Below are 17,576 nucleotides of genomic sequence, written 5' to 3'. Positions count from 1 at the left end.
CCATCTCTACAAAAACTTAGCCAGGCGTGGTGGCTCATGCCTCTCGTTACAGCTACTTGAGAGGCTACGGTGGGAGAATCACTTGAGCGCGAGAGGTCGAGACTGTAGTAAGCCCAGATTGTGTGTGACACCGCTCCAGTCTGGTGACAGAGTGGGACCCAGTCTCAAAAAAAAATTTTTAAACTCATTTTCTTATATTTTCTTTCTTTATTCCAGTAGATTCTCCTATATGCCTCATTTCAATACAAACAGGAATTTAGCTTTCTTCTACCAGATCATGGAAAAGGTCACATGCCAAAGTGAGAAAGAGTTCTGCTCTGTCTGGCTGGATGAAATCTTCAGATAGCTGTCACCGATGCAAAAAGGTATCAAGATAAAATTGCTACATGAATTTTCTAATTTTTTTAAAATTTGAGACAGGGTCTGGCTCTGTCACCCAGGCTGGAGTGCAGTGACACCATCTTGGCTCACTGCAACCTCTGCCTCCCAGGCTCAAGCGATCCTCCCACCTCAGCCTTCAAGGTAGCTGGTATTACAGGCAAGCACCAACACACCCGACTAATTTTTGTATTTTTAGTTGAGACAGGGTTTCGCCATGTTGCCCAGGCTGGTCTCAAACTCCTGAACTCAAGCAATCCACCTGCTTCGGCCTCCCAAAGTGCTGGGATTACAAGTGTGAGTCACCACACCTGGTCTAACATTTCTTATTCTGTCTATTCTGAATAACCCCATCATACTCGTATGAATTCTTCCAGAGAGAATAATTAGTTTAATTAACGTTAAATTAATGTCACTCTGCTTTCTTTCCCCTCAGATTAAAGCTACACAATTCCAGTAGCAGGATTCCTTTTCTAAGGCAGGTGAGGTTAGGAAAAGAAGTTGTAAATGATAATGCTATGAGTCTATCTGGATCTAGTAGTAACACTGCATGCCTTATTCTAATCACCAGAGATTAAGCTGGGTAATAACTATCTGACATGATAGGCTTAATTTAGCTATCTTGAAAGGCTTGCTGGTACTTAAGACTTTAAAATAGTAATTATTTTATAATGTCCTGGATGTTAATTCCAGTGCCTTTGCGGTTTCTCTCCTATTTTATGTATCTGAAAGAATTGAATGAATAGATTGTAATTACTTTTTTTTTTTTTTTGAGATGGAGTCTTGCTCTGTCGCCCAGGCTTGGAGTGTAGTGGCATGATCTCGACTCACTGCAGCCTCAGCCTCCCAAGTAGCTGGGACCATAGGCACACAGCCACCACGTCTGAACAATTTTTTGTATTTTTAGTAGAGACGGAGTTTTGCCATGTTGGCCAGGCTGGTCTTGAACTCCTGATCTCAAGTGATCCCCACTCCACCTCCCAGCCTCCCAAAGTGCTGGGATTACAGGTGTAAGCCACCACAGCCAGTCTGTAATTACTTTCTATCATTTAAATCCCGTGGTTATAAAGGTACAGAAAAGTGGATATTCACTTGAGTTAATCTGTTATTTTAAAATTCTCTTATATGTGTTTTGGTCTCCTTTAATAAATAAGCTCACAGGCCAAAGGTTATTGGACACAGCTTTCCATATTTAACTCATGTGTGGATAGGATTAATAGTCCTTGAGACGGATTATTTATTTCAATTTTGAAATGTAGTCTCACTCTGTCACCCAGGCTAGAGTGCTATGGCGCAATCTCGGCTCACTGCACACTCCCCGTCCCAGGTTCAAACAATTCTCCTGCCTCAGCCTCCTGAGTAGCTGGGATTACAGGTGTCCACCATGCCCAGCTAATTTTTGTGTTTTTAGTAGAGATGGAGTTTTGTCACGTTGGACAGGCTGGTCTCAAACTCCTGACCTCAGGTGATCTGCCTGCCTTGGCCCCCCAAAGTGCTGGAGGAATTACAGGCATGACCACCAAGCCCGGCCTGAATAATAAATTACTTTAAATTGTGCTTGAGCCGGGCACGGTGGCTCAAGCCTGTAATCCCAGCACTTTGGGAGGCCGAGACAGGCAGATCACGAGGTCAGGAGATCGAGACCAGCCTGGCTAACACGGTGAAACCCCGTCTCTACTAAAAAGTACAAAAAAAGCTAGCCGGGCGAGGTAGCGGGCGCCTGTAGTCCCAGCTACTCGGGAGACTAAGGCAGGAGAATGGCGGGAACCCAGGAGGCGGAGCTTGCAGTGAGCTGAGATCCAGCCACTGCACTCCAGCCTGGGCGACAGAGCGAGACTCCATCTCCAAAAAAAAAAAAAAAATTGTGCTTGAAAATTGGCCAGGTGTAGTGGCCCATGCCTGTAATCCCAGCACTTTGGGAGGCTGAGGTAGGTGGACCGCTTGAGCTCAAGAGTTTCAGAGCAGCCTACGCAACATGGTAAAACCCCATCTCTACAAAAAATACAAAAATTAGCCGTGTGATGGTGCATGCTTGTAATCCCAGCTAATCAGGATCTCAAATCCCAGGATAATATAATGCAACTTTTCCCTGCAGTAACTTTAATGCCCCAACTTCTCAATCCATGTTGTGAAACAATAGTGGTGGAAGATGATGGCTAGAAAGCATCCCTTGGTTCTCTGTTTACTTCACTACCAGTTAGTTACTCTCTCATTCTTCCTCCTGGCCTCTCACAGTTGGGGATCCTTCAGGGCTCAGTTCTAGGCCCCATTCCCTTTTCTTTTTACTCTTTCCCTAACAGAAATTTCGTTTTTAGGCTGTTATCCTCAAATCTATAATCTCAGTCCAAATATTTCCTCTGGGCCACAGACTCCCATGCCTGACCTTTGTAACCTCTTTACTTTAAGATAGTTCACATGTTCCAGCCGTAAGAATCTAGGTAATAGTAGCTGAAACAGCAAAAGGTACTAAGCACTTCCTATGGGCCAGGCCCCATTCTAAGCATGTTTTATGCACTAACTCATTTAATCCTCACAACAACTTTGAGGCAAGTAGATTTTAGTAGAGATGGGGTTTTGCCATGTTGGCCAGACTGGTCTTGAACTCCTATCTCAAGTGATCCCCACCACCCTCCCCGCCTCCCAAAGTGCTGGGATTACAGGTGTGAGCCACCACAGCCAGTCTGTAATTACTTTCTATCATTTAAATCATGTGGTTATAAAGTCACTCCTATCTTGCAGAGGGGAAACTGAGGCAGACAATGATAAGTCACTAGCTCAAGTTTAGCATCTTCAACACATGGCAGTGTCAGAACTCAAACTGACCTCTTCTGGCTTCGGAGCCTACACTCCTGTATTAGTCTGTTTTCATGTTGCTGATAAAGACATACCTGAGACTGGGAAGAAAAAGAAGTTTAACTGGACTTACAGTTCCACATGGCTGGGGAGGCCTCAGAATCATGGGAGAGGGTGAAAGGCACTTCTTACACGGTGGTGACAAGAGAGAATGAGGAAGAAGCAAAAGTGGAAACCCCTGATAAACCCATCAGATCTCATGACACTTGTTCACTATCATGAGAACAGCAAAGGAAAGACCAGCCCCCCATGACTCAATTACCTCCCCCGGGTCCCTCCCACAATATGGGGGAATTCTGGGAGATATAATTCAAGTTGAGATTTGGATGGGGACACAGTCAAACCATATCATTCGCCCCAGACCCTCGAAATCTCATGTCCTCACCATTTCAAAACCAATCATGTCTTCCCAACAGTCGCCCAGGGCCTTTTTATTTTTTTTTTTTTTTTGAGACAGAGTCTCACTCTGTTGCCCGGGCTGAAGTGCAGTGGCACGATCTCAGCTCACTGCAACCTCCGCCGCCTAGGGTTCAAGCAATTCTCCTGCCTCAGCCTCCCAAGTAGCTGGGATTACAGGCGCCTACCACCACACCGGGGCTAATTTTTCTATTTTTAGTAGAGATGGGGTTTTGCCATCTTGGTCAGGCTAGTCTTGAACTCCTGGCCTCAGGTGATTTGCTGGCCTCATACTCGATCTCGTGAGACTTGTCCACTATCATGAGAATAGCAAGGGAAAGAGCAGCTCCCATGATTCAATTACTTCCCCGGGGACCCTCCCACAATACAGGGGAATTCTGGGAGACACAATTCGAGAATTGGGTGGGGACACAGCCAAGCCATATCAATTCCAAACAACTGTGCTCTCAGTTAGTTACTGAAATTAAAGTCTAGTTTTCTCCCCTAAGTCTGTTCCCACCTCCTGACTCTGGACTTTCTCAGCTCAGTAAAGACGCAGGTCATCTCTTCAAACTGGAAAGCAGAAGTCATCTTTGATTCCTCCATCTCCTTTGCTGCCCAAAACAGCAAGTTCTGCCAAATCCTTCCCTGTTCTGTATCCCCAGTGCAGCCTAGGTGGTATCCCCAATACCATTCTTCCAGACTCTGCTCACACACCCAGTCCCCCACTCAGCAGCAAAAGGGATCTTAAATGCATACATCAGTTCATGCATTTAGTTAAAACCACTGAACAGCTTTTTCTCACTTGGAGAAACACAGAGCCCTCATCATGTCTTTCGAATGCTTCCGATCTCTAAAACTGCATGTTGAGCCACTCTCTCCCCTCTTACTTTGCTCCAACACTTTTAAAGAAAAACTCACTTGAAGTTCTCCAAAGTCAATGAGAAATACATCTGTACTATCTTCTGTGTGAGATTATGCACAGCACTGTTCCTCTCCTTTGGCATGGACTCAGCATGATTATAAAATGATGAGGCTGCAGTGATCTTGAAGCTGGGAGCCTAGCTTCCTCCCTGCTTACCCCACATCCCACATCCCTGTACATATTTCCATTCACTGGGAAAAGGCCCTGAATTCCCCCAAATAATCTGCCACATCATTTCTAGAATGGAAAAAGATCACTCCTAGAATAAAAATAAATACTGAAGCATAACAGAAGACACAAAGAGATAAGCATGAGCCTTTTCACCTTCCTTCCTGCCATTTATACGTCTTCCTCTCAAAAAAAAGGCCAAAAGGCCCAGGGTAGAAAGTCTATGATAATGCAATCGTTTTTTAAATGGGTAAGTTAACATAAGATGAAAAAAGATCGTATTTAGACTCTTGCACCTAGAAGACAGAACGTTAAATGCACGCAAATATTTGCTGATTTGCAATGACAAATTATATTTCAGCTCAAATGAGCTCATTAGTCTATATTTGTAATTTAATAGGAAGTGCTGGCAGTCAGATTCCCTGCCCTTGAAATACTAAAATATCTACTACTTACTGGCATCATCCATGAACTCAAAGTCACCTCCCAGTTCAGAACTTGAAAAGTGATACTGATCCGGATCAGCCAGGGCACTCAATAAAATCAACAGTACCACAGCATTGATGATCTGCAGTAAGAAAAAAAAAAAAAAAAAAAAAAGAAAGAATTTAAGTAACCCCAGGATGCAATCCTTATAATAGAAAACTACACTGACCACATGGAGTCAGGCTGGCCACAGGCAACTTCCTCAGTGGCTTGACTCTCAACACTAAGCCCCACCCATAGACCCATCCAGGGAGCAGACAAACATTCCCTAAGGCAGAAATGGTGCCAGCTCATTCAGTTGCAGCCAAGCGCACAAGGCTTGGAGTGAAGACAACAGGAGGATTTTACCTCATTCCCCCTGGCCCAGGCACCATAGAGCAGAACAACACACACAAACACAGGCAGCAGTGCTGGCGCCAGTGGTTAAAAAAGCACAAAAACTTTCCAGTGAGTCAGCTACACTCTAGAGTTAAAGGTAAGCAACCCAAGTTGTCTCAGTTAATCAAACATTTTACAGGTTCAAACCAGTGGAGCTTTGAGAGCTTTGAAGCCATCTAGGAAGCAGTTTCAGAGAATGAATGCAAAGCTACATAGTGGATCCAGGATCATCCTCCTGCAATAACTCTTTCCAGGCCAGGCCAGGCCAGTAGTCCTGTCTTCTGAATACTGCCCTTAGCTACTTTAAACTCAGCTCTTCTAAATGAAAATCACCTTCTTTAACATCTTCCACTTCTGCTCCTCCTTATTTGTTCTCTAACTTAAAAAATGGCCTCACTATTAAATAATTAATGAAAAACATTAGGCACTATGCTAAGTGCTTTATGTGGAATCTCTCTTAAGCCCTGCAATAACCTAATGAAGTGGGTACTAAATTATTCCCATGTTATACATAGCAAACTGAGGCTCAGAGGTTAAAAAACACTGCTCAGGAACAAACTACCAAGCTGTAGAGACGGGATTTGAATCCAGGAATTTAGGTTCCAGAACCTAACCTCTACAAGTCTCCTGTCCATACACGAAACTTGATCATCTGAGTTCACCATCTTTATCCTGCACACCCAACCAACTGCAAAATCTTGACCATTCTGCCTCTTCATTTCTATTTCCTTTATTCTTCCTGTCACTGCTGGACAATACACACACATATTAACTTTGATGGGGCTGGGGTAGTAAGGATCGCAGAGTTTAAGTGAGGCACCAGCTAAGATTGGGTTGTTGTCTGTTAAGAGACAAGGTGTCTATATTGCCCAGGCTGGCCTCAAACTCCTGGGCTCAAGCAATCCTCCCACCTCTGCCTCCCAAGTAGCTGGGACTACAGGTGCACATCATTGGGCCAGGTCAAGACTGGCTTGTTACTTCTTTACTATTCTAAGTTCAGAAACTTATGACGGAGTTCTATGTTTCACTCTTGTCAAATGGAGTGAAGATATGAATAACCTTCATACAGAGAGAGAAACCTCTTACTAACTACACTAACTAATGGCATATCCTACCACAAAAATCATATTTGGGCTGAACACAGTGGCTGTCTGTAATCCCAGCACTTTGGGAGGCTGAGGTGGGAAGATCACTTGAGCCCAGGAGTTCAAGACAAGCCTGGACAACATAGTGAGACCTCATCTCAACAAACAAAAAAATGAGCCAGGGATAGTGGCGCAGGCCTGTAGTCCCAGCTACTTGGAGGCTGAGGTGGGAGGATTGCCTGAGCCCAGGAGTTTGAGACTACAGTGAGCTGATGCGTCACTGCACTCCAACATGGGCAACAGAGTAAGACCTTCCCTCAAAACCAAATAAACAAAAATCCACATATTTGGAAATACCTGTTTAAAGGAAGTATAAATGTTTTACAGAACATCCATTCAAGAGTTTATTTTTGGCCGGGCACGGTGGCTCACACCTGTAATTCCTCCACTTTGGGAGGCGGAGGTGGGTGGATCACTTGAGATCAGGAATTCGAGAGCAGCCTGGCCAACATGGTGAAACTCTGTTTCTAAAAATGCAAATTAGCTGGGCGTGGTGGTAGATGCCTGTAATCCCTGCTACTCAGGAGGCTGAGGCAGGAGAATCACTTCAACCAGGGAGGCAGAGGTTCCAGTGAGCTGAGATCGTGCCACTGTCCTCCAGCCTTGGTGAAAGAGTGAGACACTGTCTCAAGGAAAAAAAAAAAAAAAATTCATTTTTAAATGACAATCCCAATTGGTTGTTTCAGGGTTACTGTAGGATTCGAAGTAATTTCTGTTTTTCTTTTTTTTTTTTTTTTGAGACAGAGTCTCACTGTGTCACCCAGGCTGGAGTGTAGTGGCATGATCTCGGTTCACTGCAACTGCCACCTGCCAGGTTTAAGCGATTCTCCTGCCTCAGCCTCCCGAGTAGCTGGGATTACAGGTGCCTGCACCACGCCTGGCTAATTTTTGTGTTTTTAGTAGAGATGGGGTTTTTACCGTCGTCAGGCTGGTCTTGAACTCCTGACCTTGAGATCCACCCAGCTCAGCCTCCCAAAGTGCTAGGATTATAGGCGTGAGCCACTGCGCCTGGCTGGAATAACTTTTCTTCCTGTATTTTCCAAATTGTCAAATAAAAGCTGATTGCTTTTTGAAAAAATATATGAGAATAGGCACTTCCCAGAGAATACATAACTAATTTAAACAGATATTACAAGCATGGGTTTAACCAAATACCTGAAGGTACAAAAGAATATATATATAGGGAAAAGTTACCTTCTCCGTCAAAGGCATCTGAACCAAAGCAACTCCATTACGAACAGGGGTTTGGTAAAGTGAGGCTAAGACTCACTGGGCTGCACTCCCAGGAGGTTAGGCCTTCTAAGTCACAGGATGAGATAGGTCAGCACAAGGTACAGGTCACAGAGACCTTGCCGATAAAACAGGTGATGGTAAAGAAACCGGCCAAAACCCACCAAAACCAAGATGGTGACAAAAGTGAGCTCTGGCTGCCCTCACTGCTCGTTATGCACTAATTATAATATATTAGCATGCATGCTAAAAGACACTGCCACCAGCGCCATGACAGTTTACAAATGCCATGGCAACGTCAGGTAGTTACCCTATATGGTCTGAAAAGGTGAGGAACTCTCATTTCCAGGAATTGCCCACCCCTTTCCTGGAAAACTCATGAATAATCCACCCCTTGTTTAGCATATAATGAATAAATAATTATGGCATTATCAGTGGAACAGCCCAAGCTACTGCTCTGCCTATGGAGTAACCATTCTTTTGTTTCTTTACTTAATAAACTTACATTCACTTTACTCTATGGACTCAACCTGAATTGTTTAATGCATGAGGTCCAAGAACCCTCTCTTGGGGTCTGCATCAGGACCCCTTTCCAGTAACATCTCCACAGTAATTATTGTAACAGTATCTTGTTTCTCTCCAAAGATCCAAGAAATTTCATAGCACATTTTAAACTGTGATTAACAAAACTATTTGAAGAAAACTTTTCATTACAACTCCAAGGCTTAAAGGAGTCACAGGCCAGCCCCACAACTGGCATTATGATATACGGCAAAGATGTTATTTGATCAACTGTCAAGTTTTCTTGTCATTTCAATCCCTCTATATTTTTTAAATTTATTTTTTATTTTATTTTTTATTTTTTAGGATGGAGTCTTGCACTGTCGCCCAGGCTGGAGTGCAGTGGTGCAAGTCCAGCTCACCGCAACCTCCGCCACCCGGGTTCAAGTGATTCTCCCACCTCAATAGGCGCCCGTAGCTGCGATTACAGGCACCTGCCACCACGCCTGGCTAATTTTTTTGTATTTTTATTACAGACAGGGTTTCACCATGTTGGCCAGGCTGGTCTCGAACTCCTGACCTCAAGTGATCCGCCTGCCTCAGACTCCCAAAGTGCTGGGATTACAGGTGTGCGCCACTGCGCCCAACTCTTCTATACTCTCAGTTTTGAGAAAAGGTATGTGGAAAATTGTAGACTTCATGAAATAGGATCAAATGAAATAAGAGGAATGCCACTCAAATTAGTTATCTTACCTCTTCACACCTTAACAAGAACCATATTAAAAGCTTTTGTTTACTAGTTTTCTAGATCTTCTAAAGCCAGTGTTATGCACCTGCTTTACACATGTGCTTTCCTGTACTCTCAGTCCCTAGGGACCTGTCAACTCTTAATCAGCTTGTTATTATTCCCGAGGAGTCTACTGATCATATATAGATACTAACTGCCTACAACGCATACTTGCTAAGTGCTTAGGAAGAACTCCCCAGGACTCAGAACATGAAGTTAAATACATCATGTACCCAAAAAACAAAAAGCATAAAGCAGTGAGTGTGACAAGAGCTCAGAGAAAAGAATAACGGAAGTTAAGGAGAGTTACAGTCAGGGGTTGCAGGGACCTGCAACAGAGATGGTAGCATTTGAACAGGAACTCGAAAGATGAAGATTTGGAGCCTGAGAGGTATGGAAAAAAACAATTCCAAGTATGAGCAATGCCACTGAGACGAGGACATGTCCTCAAGACAGCAAGTTCAATGTGGCTGGAACGCCAGGGTAGGGGGGTATGAAAGGAAATATTAAGAGGATAGAACCAGAAATGTGGGATGGGGCCAGGTGGTGAAGAGGCCTCGAAACTAGGATAGAAATTCTAATAGTTAATGAAAATGCCATAAAGGTTTTTGAGGAAGGATATAACATGATCAGAGTTATGTTGTTAGAAAGAGCAAACTGGCAGAAGTAGGAAAGCTAAACTAGAGGCAGGAATCCCATCTGGTGTTAAATAAAAATTATAAGCAGCCGTTGTTGCAGATGGAGCTCCTGCACAATAGGGCCCCAACACACTAGAACACAAACCAAAATGCAGTCACCCATGCTCAGGTTCACGATAACCTGAAGTCACCTGATGCTAACTATCAGTTATTTTTGTATTGTTCTGTCTCCCTGCCCCTGCCTTACAAGAAAAGTCCCTTTGAAATGACCCATCTGCTTTTAGTTCTTTGTTTCTGGTTTCTTTGTTTCTGGTTTATTCAGCCCATTTCTCTCTAAAAAGCCAAGCTCCTCTGCTTAGCTCACAGGATACTCTCTGGGATGAAGTGCTGCCCAATTCTAGAAAGCCAATTAAGATCTTTAAACTAAATTGTTCTAATTTTGTCCTTTGACCCTGGAAACACCTACGATAGTCTGGCTAAGAAGTAATAGGGCACTTCATCTCTAATTCGCATGATAACCTTGTGAGATGGTCATCTTCTGCATTAGTTGGTCAGGTTTAGTGACTTTATCTTAGGGCTTATGTGTGGGAGAGCCAAGGTTGGAACCCCAAGACCTTTCCACATGGAGGCAGAATTACTAGAGATACAGTAACTGACTACATGCAAAGAACACAGAAAAAGAAGCAAAGAAGACCTGAGACTTCAAGCCTGGTGACAGGATGTATCTTGTCATTATCAGAAATGGAAAAGGTCAGTGGAAGGACAATGACAATGTCGATTTTAGATACACTGTGCTGAAAGTACTTGCAGTATATCCAAATAATCCTATTTTTAGCTTATCCATCTGGCCTCTAACCCTCCTCTTTGTACTCGCCCTATGGTATTCATGTGTGCCCTGTTTTTCTGTTTGCTACTGGAGTTCTGACAGCCTGATGCTGTCAGATACTTACATGCCTTTCTGCCCTCTCCTGCTCCATCTCTATAACACATCACATGGTGTCTGACAAGAGAGTCCCGGCTGCTGGCTCAGCGTGTCCTTCTTACTCCCGAGTGGGTCCTGGGTCCTACACCTGCCAGTGTCATAAATGCTGTAGTAACTATTATCACCCACTCTGTACCTCTAGCCCTGTGGTCTTTCTCTCAAGGGACCAAGTCCCCTTCCAGGTGCCCTGGTTCTTCATGAGGCAGTCCAGATAGAGGGGACATAGATAAAACAAAGATATGACAGGTATGCTCATTACACATCACAAATGACTCACTACCGTGGCTTTTAATCAGTGTGGAACTTTCCTAATATAAGAAGGTCTGTGCACCACCATGTATCTACCGTATTATTATATAAAACCTCAACTGTTGGATGGGAATCTGGCACACCATGAATGATGTGAATAGAAAATGGGGAGCCATGAGGACCTATGTCTGTGCAGAGGGGTGGGGGTTAGGATTAGCCATGGTAGCTACTAAACCCAGAGAGATGGAAAAGGTCAAATATGAGTCAAAGCCCCAACAATACTGGGTAAGAAGAACTTCCTGAAAGAGAGAAAATGGCAATCCCTCAATCATCCATTCTAACCAAGAATAAAACATCACCACAAATGAGAACCAAGACGACACTCAGGCTTGCCAGGAGCAGATGACGTAATGCCTACAGCTGATCTAAATGCAAAAGAGGGGACACACTTATGCTCTAATTCAGTTAATGCTCACTTATATTGGGGCTTTGTCTGGTTTTTTATGTCATGAACAAACTGTTCCTCTTCTATTTACAAACTGATCCTGTGATGTCACATATTTTTCCTTGTTCTTAACAATGATTACTTCCGCATGTAAATAAATCCAACTTCTGTCTAATTTCTTAAGTGGTGTTAGGTCCCTGAATATGTTCCAGGAATTCAAAGTGCTTTTCACCCATAAATCATCTATCAGATCCCAAATAAGAGACCTGCAGCTTGAATCTAAACAACTGAAAACGTAATTGTCAGCTCTGCTTTTTAAAAGCTCAATTAAAAAAAAAACCTTAAGAACATTCAAACCCACTGATACAGTAATTAAACAACGATCAGAAATTTACACAGGTTGTATCCAAAAATGATCATTGCAGACTTATCTATAATAATGAAAACTTGAAACAAAAACAGAATGACTAAATATTAAAGCCAAGTAACAGAATCCCATACAAGCATTAAAATCATATTTTTAAAAATGTTAATGACAGGGGGCCGGGCACAGTGACTCACACCTGTAATCCCAGCACTTTGGGAGGCCAAGGTCAGTGGATCACGAGGTTAGGAGATCAAGACCATCCTGGCTAACACGGTGAAACCCTGTCTCTACTAAAAATACAAAAAATTAGCCGGGCGTGATGGTGGGCGCCTGTAATCCCAGCTACTCGGGAGGTTGAGGCAGGAGAATGGCGTGAACCCGGGAGGCGGACCTTGCAGTGAGCTGAGATCCCGTCACTGCACTCCAGCCTGGGCGGCAGAGTGAGACTCTGTTTCAAAAAAAAAAAAAGTTAATGACAAGAAAATGTTCACAAAATCACACTAAATGAAAAGCACAGTATTAAAAAGTTGTAATTCCAGCTGGGCGCAGTAACTCACGCCTGCAATTCCAGCACTTTGGGAGGACGAGGCAGGCGGATCACCTGAGGTCGGGAGTTCGAGACTAGCCTAACCAACATGGAGAAATCTCATCTCTACTAAAACACAAAATTAGTCATGCATGGCGGTGCATGCCTGTAATCCCAGCTACTCGGGAGGCTGAAGCAGGAGAATTGCTTGAACCCGGGAGGCGGAGGTTTCAGTGAGCCAAGGTTGCCCCATTGCACTCCTGGGCAATAAGAACGAAACTTTGGCCGGGCGCGGTGGCTCACACCTGTAATCCCAGCACTTTAGGAGGCCGAGGCGGGCAGATTACAAGGTCAGGAGATCAAGACTATACTGGCTAACACGGTGAAACCCCGTCTCTACTAAAGAATACAAAAAATTAGCCGGGCGTAGTGGCGAGCGCCTATAGTCCCAGCTACTCGGGAGGCTGAGGCAGAAGAATGGCGTGAATCCAGGAGGCGGAGGTTGCAGTGAGCCGAGATTGCGCCACTGCACTCCAGTCTGGGGGACAGAGCAAGACTCCGTCTCAAAAAAAAAAAAACAGAAAACAAAAAACAAAAAACAAAAACGAAACTTTGTCTCAAAAAAAAAAAAAAGTTGTAATTCAAATTTCATTATTTATATCTAGTTTTTTATTTGAGACAGGATCTCACTATATTGCCCGACCTGGTCTCAAACTCCTGGGCTCAAGCAATGCTCCCACTGCAGCATCCCAAATTGCGAGGATTACAAGCATGAGCCATTGGTGCCTGACCCTTTTTGTTGATTGATTGACTGACTGATTGATTGACTGACTGAGATAGAGTCTCACTCTGTCACCCAGGCTGGAGTGCAGTGGCGCGATCTCGGCTCACTGCAACCTCCACCTCCTGGGTTCAAGCGATTCTCCTGCCTCAGCCTCTGGAGTAGCTGGGATTACAAGTGCCTGCCACCACACCCAGCTAATTTTTGTATTTTTAGTAGAGAAGGGGTTTTACCATGTTGGCCAGGCCGGTCTCAAACTCCTGACCTCAGGTGATCTGCCCACCATGGCCTCCCAAAGTGCTGGGATTACAGGAGTGAGCCACTGTACCCAGCTGTGCCTGGCCATTTCTATCTGTAATGTGCTTACCTAAATCATAGGTAAAAGCACAACAACATACAATGATTATAAACTAGATCCTATATTTGCCAGTAACTTATATCTTTAATTATCACACTCCTTTTTTCCCCAAATTGTCTAAAGTAAGCATAATGTTAAGCATAAAATACAACTAATATGCTAAGACAATGATCAATAATAAACAAATCTGTCCAGGCATTCAAGTCAAACCTGGAAATAGATATAACAAGGGAGAAACATCAGAGTGAAATAATATTAATTCAGAGATCCGGAGAAGCACAGTGGCTCATAAATGTAATCCCAACACTTTAGGAGGCCCAGGCAGGATGACTGCTTGAGCCCAGGATCAGCCTGGACAACATAGTGAGACCCCATATCCACAAAAATTAGACTCATGAATAACCCACTCATTTTTTAGCATATAATCAAGAAATAACTGGCTGGTGCTTGTAATCCCAGCACTTTGGAAGTCCGAGGCAGGAGGATCACTTGAGGTCAGGAATCGGAGACCAGCCTGGCTAACATGGTGAATCCCCATCTCTACCAAAAACTACAAAAACTAGCCAGGCACGGTGGCACATGCCTGTAGTCCCAGCTACTGGGGGGCTGAGGCAGGAGGATCGCTTGAGCCAGGGAGGTTGAGGCTGCGGTAAGCCAAGACTGCGCCTCTGCACTCCAGACTGGGCAACAGAGACAAGTGGGGAAAATAGCAAGTAAATCAAGAGGAGGTGTGATTGGAAATGAACTAAGCTAAGGTCCTTGCATTGTCTAAGAAGAGATCAAAAGTACCAATTCATGTTAGATCATTTTTTTTTTTTTTTTAAGACAGAGTCTCGCCCTGTCGCCGAGGCTGGAGTGCAGTAGGGCGATCTCGGCCTCTGGGGTTCAAATGATTCTCCCACCTCAGCCTCCAGAGTAGCTGGGTCTACAGGCAAGTGTCACCACACGCAGCTAATTTTTGTACTTTTGGTAGAGACAGGGTTTCACCATATTGGCCAGGCTGCTCTCAAACTCCTGACCTCAAGTGATCCACCCGCCTCAGCCTCCCCAAGATGCTGGGATTACAGGTATGAGCCACCACGCCCAGCCAGCGTTAGACTTTCCTAAAAGTCAAACATATAATCTCTGTGGCAAACCATTAGTAGAACAGTCTTGAGTGATAAAATACATGGTTCTTTGCTTAGTGATAGGCGAGTTGTTTATATTTTACATGCTTTTATGTAAATGTACAATAATCAGTAAAAATGATTCATAATTTAAAAAACAATATTTTACATGCTTTTATGTAAATGTACAATAATCAGTAAAAATGATTCATAATTTAAAAAACAGGCCAGGTGTGGGTGGCTTACTCCTGTAATCCCAGCAATTTTTGAGAGGCTGAAGAGAAAGGATCAACTGAGCCCAGGAGTTCAAGACTAGCCGGGGCAACATAGTGAGACTCTGTCTCTACAAATAATAATAATAATTAGTGGCTGAGTGCGGTGGCTCACACCTGTAATCCTAGCACTTTGGGAGGCCAAGGCGCGGATCACGAGGTCAGGAGATCGAGACCATCCTGGCTAACACGGCGAAACCCTGTCTCTACTAAAAATACAAAAAAAAAATTAGCCAGATGTGGTGGTGGGCATCTGTAGTCCCAGCTACTTGGGAGGCTGAGGCAGGAGAATTGCAGGAACCCGGGAGGCGGAGCTTGCAGTGAGCCAAGATTGCGCCACTGCACTCCAGCCTGGGCTACAGAGCGAGACTCCGTCTTGGAAAAAAAATATAAATAATAATAATAATAATTAGCCAGGTGTGGTGGTAGGCACCTGTGGTCCTGGCTATTCTGGAAGCTGACACAGGTAGATTGCCTAAGCTCAAGAGGCTAAGGCTGCACTGACCTGCGATCATGCTACCACACTGCACTCTGAGTGACAGAGTGAGATTTTCTGTCTCAAAAAATAATAATAAATAAACATTATAATCTGATATGCTGTTTTCTGATACTTGGCTAATTTCTATATTCCAGTATTTGGAAATTTTTTCTAAAAGCTATTAATGGGGCTGGGCATGGTGGCTCATGCCTGTAGTCCCAGCACTTTGAAAGGCCGAGGCAGGTGATCATCTGAAGTCAGGAGTTTGAGACCAGCCTGGACCACATGGTGAAACCTTGTCTCTCAAAAATACAAAAATTAGCCGGGCGTGGTGGCGGGTGCCTGTAATCCCAGCTACTCAGGAGGCTGACGCAAGAGAATCACTTGAACCTGGGAGGTGGAGGTTGCAGTGAGCCAAGATCACACCACTGCACTCCAGCCTGGGTGACAGAGTGAGAGTCCATCTCAAAATGAATAAATAAAATTAAAATAAAATGAGAGCTATTGATGGCAGATATGCCTCTCATTTGGACTCAATTTCAATGGGCAAATCAAATGGAAGTTTGAATCAGACTCTCAATATGGTCCTGTTCTGATATTAAAATAAACTTCTTCTCATGCTTGTTACTTCAATTCAAATAAATATGATAAATATATTCTGGGGGAAAAATAGATTTATTGTAAAATCCTATTTGCCTAAGAAATTCACTAAATTAGTTCACCAACACTCTGCTTGAAACTGGGTTGTACAAAAATTATTAAGACATGGTCCCAAGCTGGGCGTGGTGGTTCACGCTTGCAATCCCAGCACTTTCGGAGGCTGAGGTGGGAGGACTGCTAGAGGTCAAAAGTTCAAGATGAGCTGAATTTTTATATTTATTAATAAATTTTAAATTAGCTGGGTTTGGGAGGCCAAAGCGGGTAGATCACCAGAGCTCAGGAGTTCAAGACCAGCCTGGCTAACATGGTGAAACCTCATCTCTACTAAAAATACAAAAATTAGTCAGGCATGATGGCAGGTGCCAGTAATCCCAGTTACTTGGGAGGCTGAGGCAGGAGAATTGTTTGAACCTAGGAGGCAGAGGCTGCAGTGAGGCGAGACAACAACATTGCACTCCAGCCTGGGCAACAGAGCAACAAAAAAAAAAATGTAGCTGGGTTTGGTGGTATATGCTTGCAGTCCTGGCTTCTTGGGAGGCTGAGGTGAGAGTTAATGCTTGAGCCCATGAGTTCAAGGCTGTAGTGAGCTATGATGGTGCCACTGCTCCCCAGGCTGGGCGACGGAACAAGAACCCCAACTCTTAACCCCTGTCCCATTTGTCCCAGCAGCCCTAGCAGCTGCAGCATTTATCCTGAGGTAAGTTTGCCACAAAATATCTTGCTTTTATTATTATTTTTGCATTCCTCTAGTATATCAATTTGGGAAACAACAGACATTCTGTTTACAGCATTCAGTTTTAATAGGGGTATTTCCATATACAAAATATACGAATTCTCTATCGCTGAAAGTGTCAAATCCTACAAAACATCATTCCTATGGATGATGTTAACATCATTCTTGAACAGTTGTTGGCCGAAGATTCATTTGAACAATCCCATTTTTCTGAAATAGACAACACTGATGTTCTGTTTAGAAATAATTCCAAGAACAATTTTTATATTTTACAATGAAAATCACTCAGATTTGCTTCAGCCTCATAGGGTGTGTTTACACAAAATTAAATGAGTGCTGAGAGCAAGCTAAACCTTTTTTTTCTGAACAGAAAAATAGTTGAAAAAAAAAGACATGGTCCCTGTGCCCAACATTAGTCCAGTGGGAGAAACATACATCAACAGCCAAGTAAAATGTAGAATAAACGCTATAACATTCATTAACTCATTCATTCAGTTGTTCAAAAATTAATCTATTATGCAACAAATATATGCCAAGTGCAATGCTAAGCATCACATATATATTATGGCAAAGCCCTCAAGGCAGCCTATTATCTAGTGGGGATGATAATAAATTGGATGTTCTATTCAGAGTGAAAACAAATTATGTTACCTTATCAACAACAGTATTTTTTTCATTCTAGAGTTTCTAGTTATTATTTTCAAATCTGTCATATCCTTTGTATGATTCCTGAG

General features: G+C 43.5%; 1 protein-coding gene across 1 annotated transcript in view; it reads right to left on the bottom strand.

The window, feature by feature from the left end:
- LAPTM4B (lysosomal protein transmembrane 4 beta) overlaps positions 1 to 17,576 on the bottom strand; it is a 76,336-nt gene that overhangs the window by 43,173 nt on the left and 15,587 nt on the right. The window contains 1 exon segment of the mRNA XM_008001167.3: positions 5,177 to 5,288. Within this exon segment, the coding sequence (XP_007999358.3) occupies positions 5,177 to 5,288 (112 nt within the window).

Source organism: Chlorocebus sabaeus, chromosome 8 (assembly GCF_047675955.1).
Source record: "Chlorocebus sabaeus isolate Y175 chromosome 8, mChlSab1.0.hap1, whole genome shotgun sequence".
Taxonomy (NCBI): Eukaryota; Metazoa; Chordata; class Mammalia; order Primates; family Cercopithecidae; genus Chlorocebus; species Chlorocebus sabaeus.
This window is presented reverse-complemented; position numbering and strand designations above follow the sequence as displayed.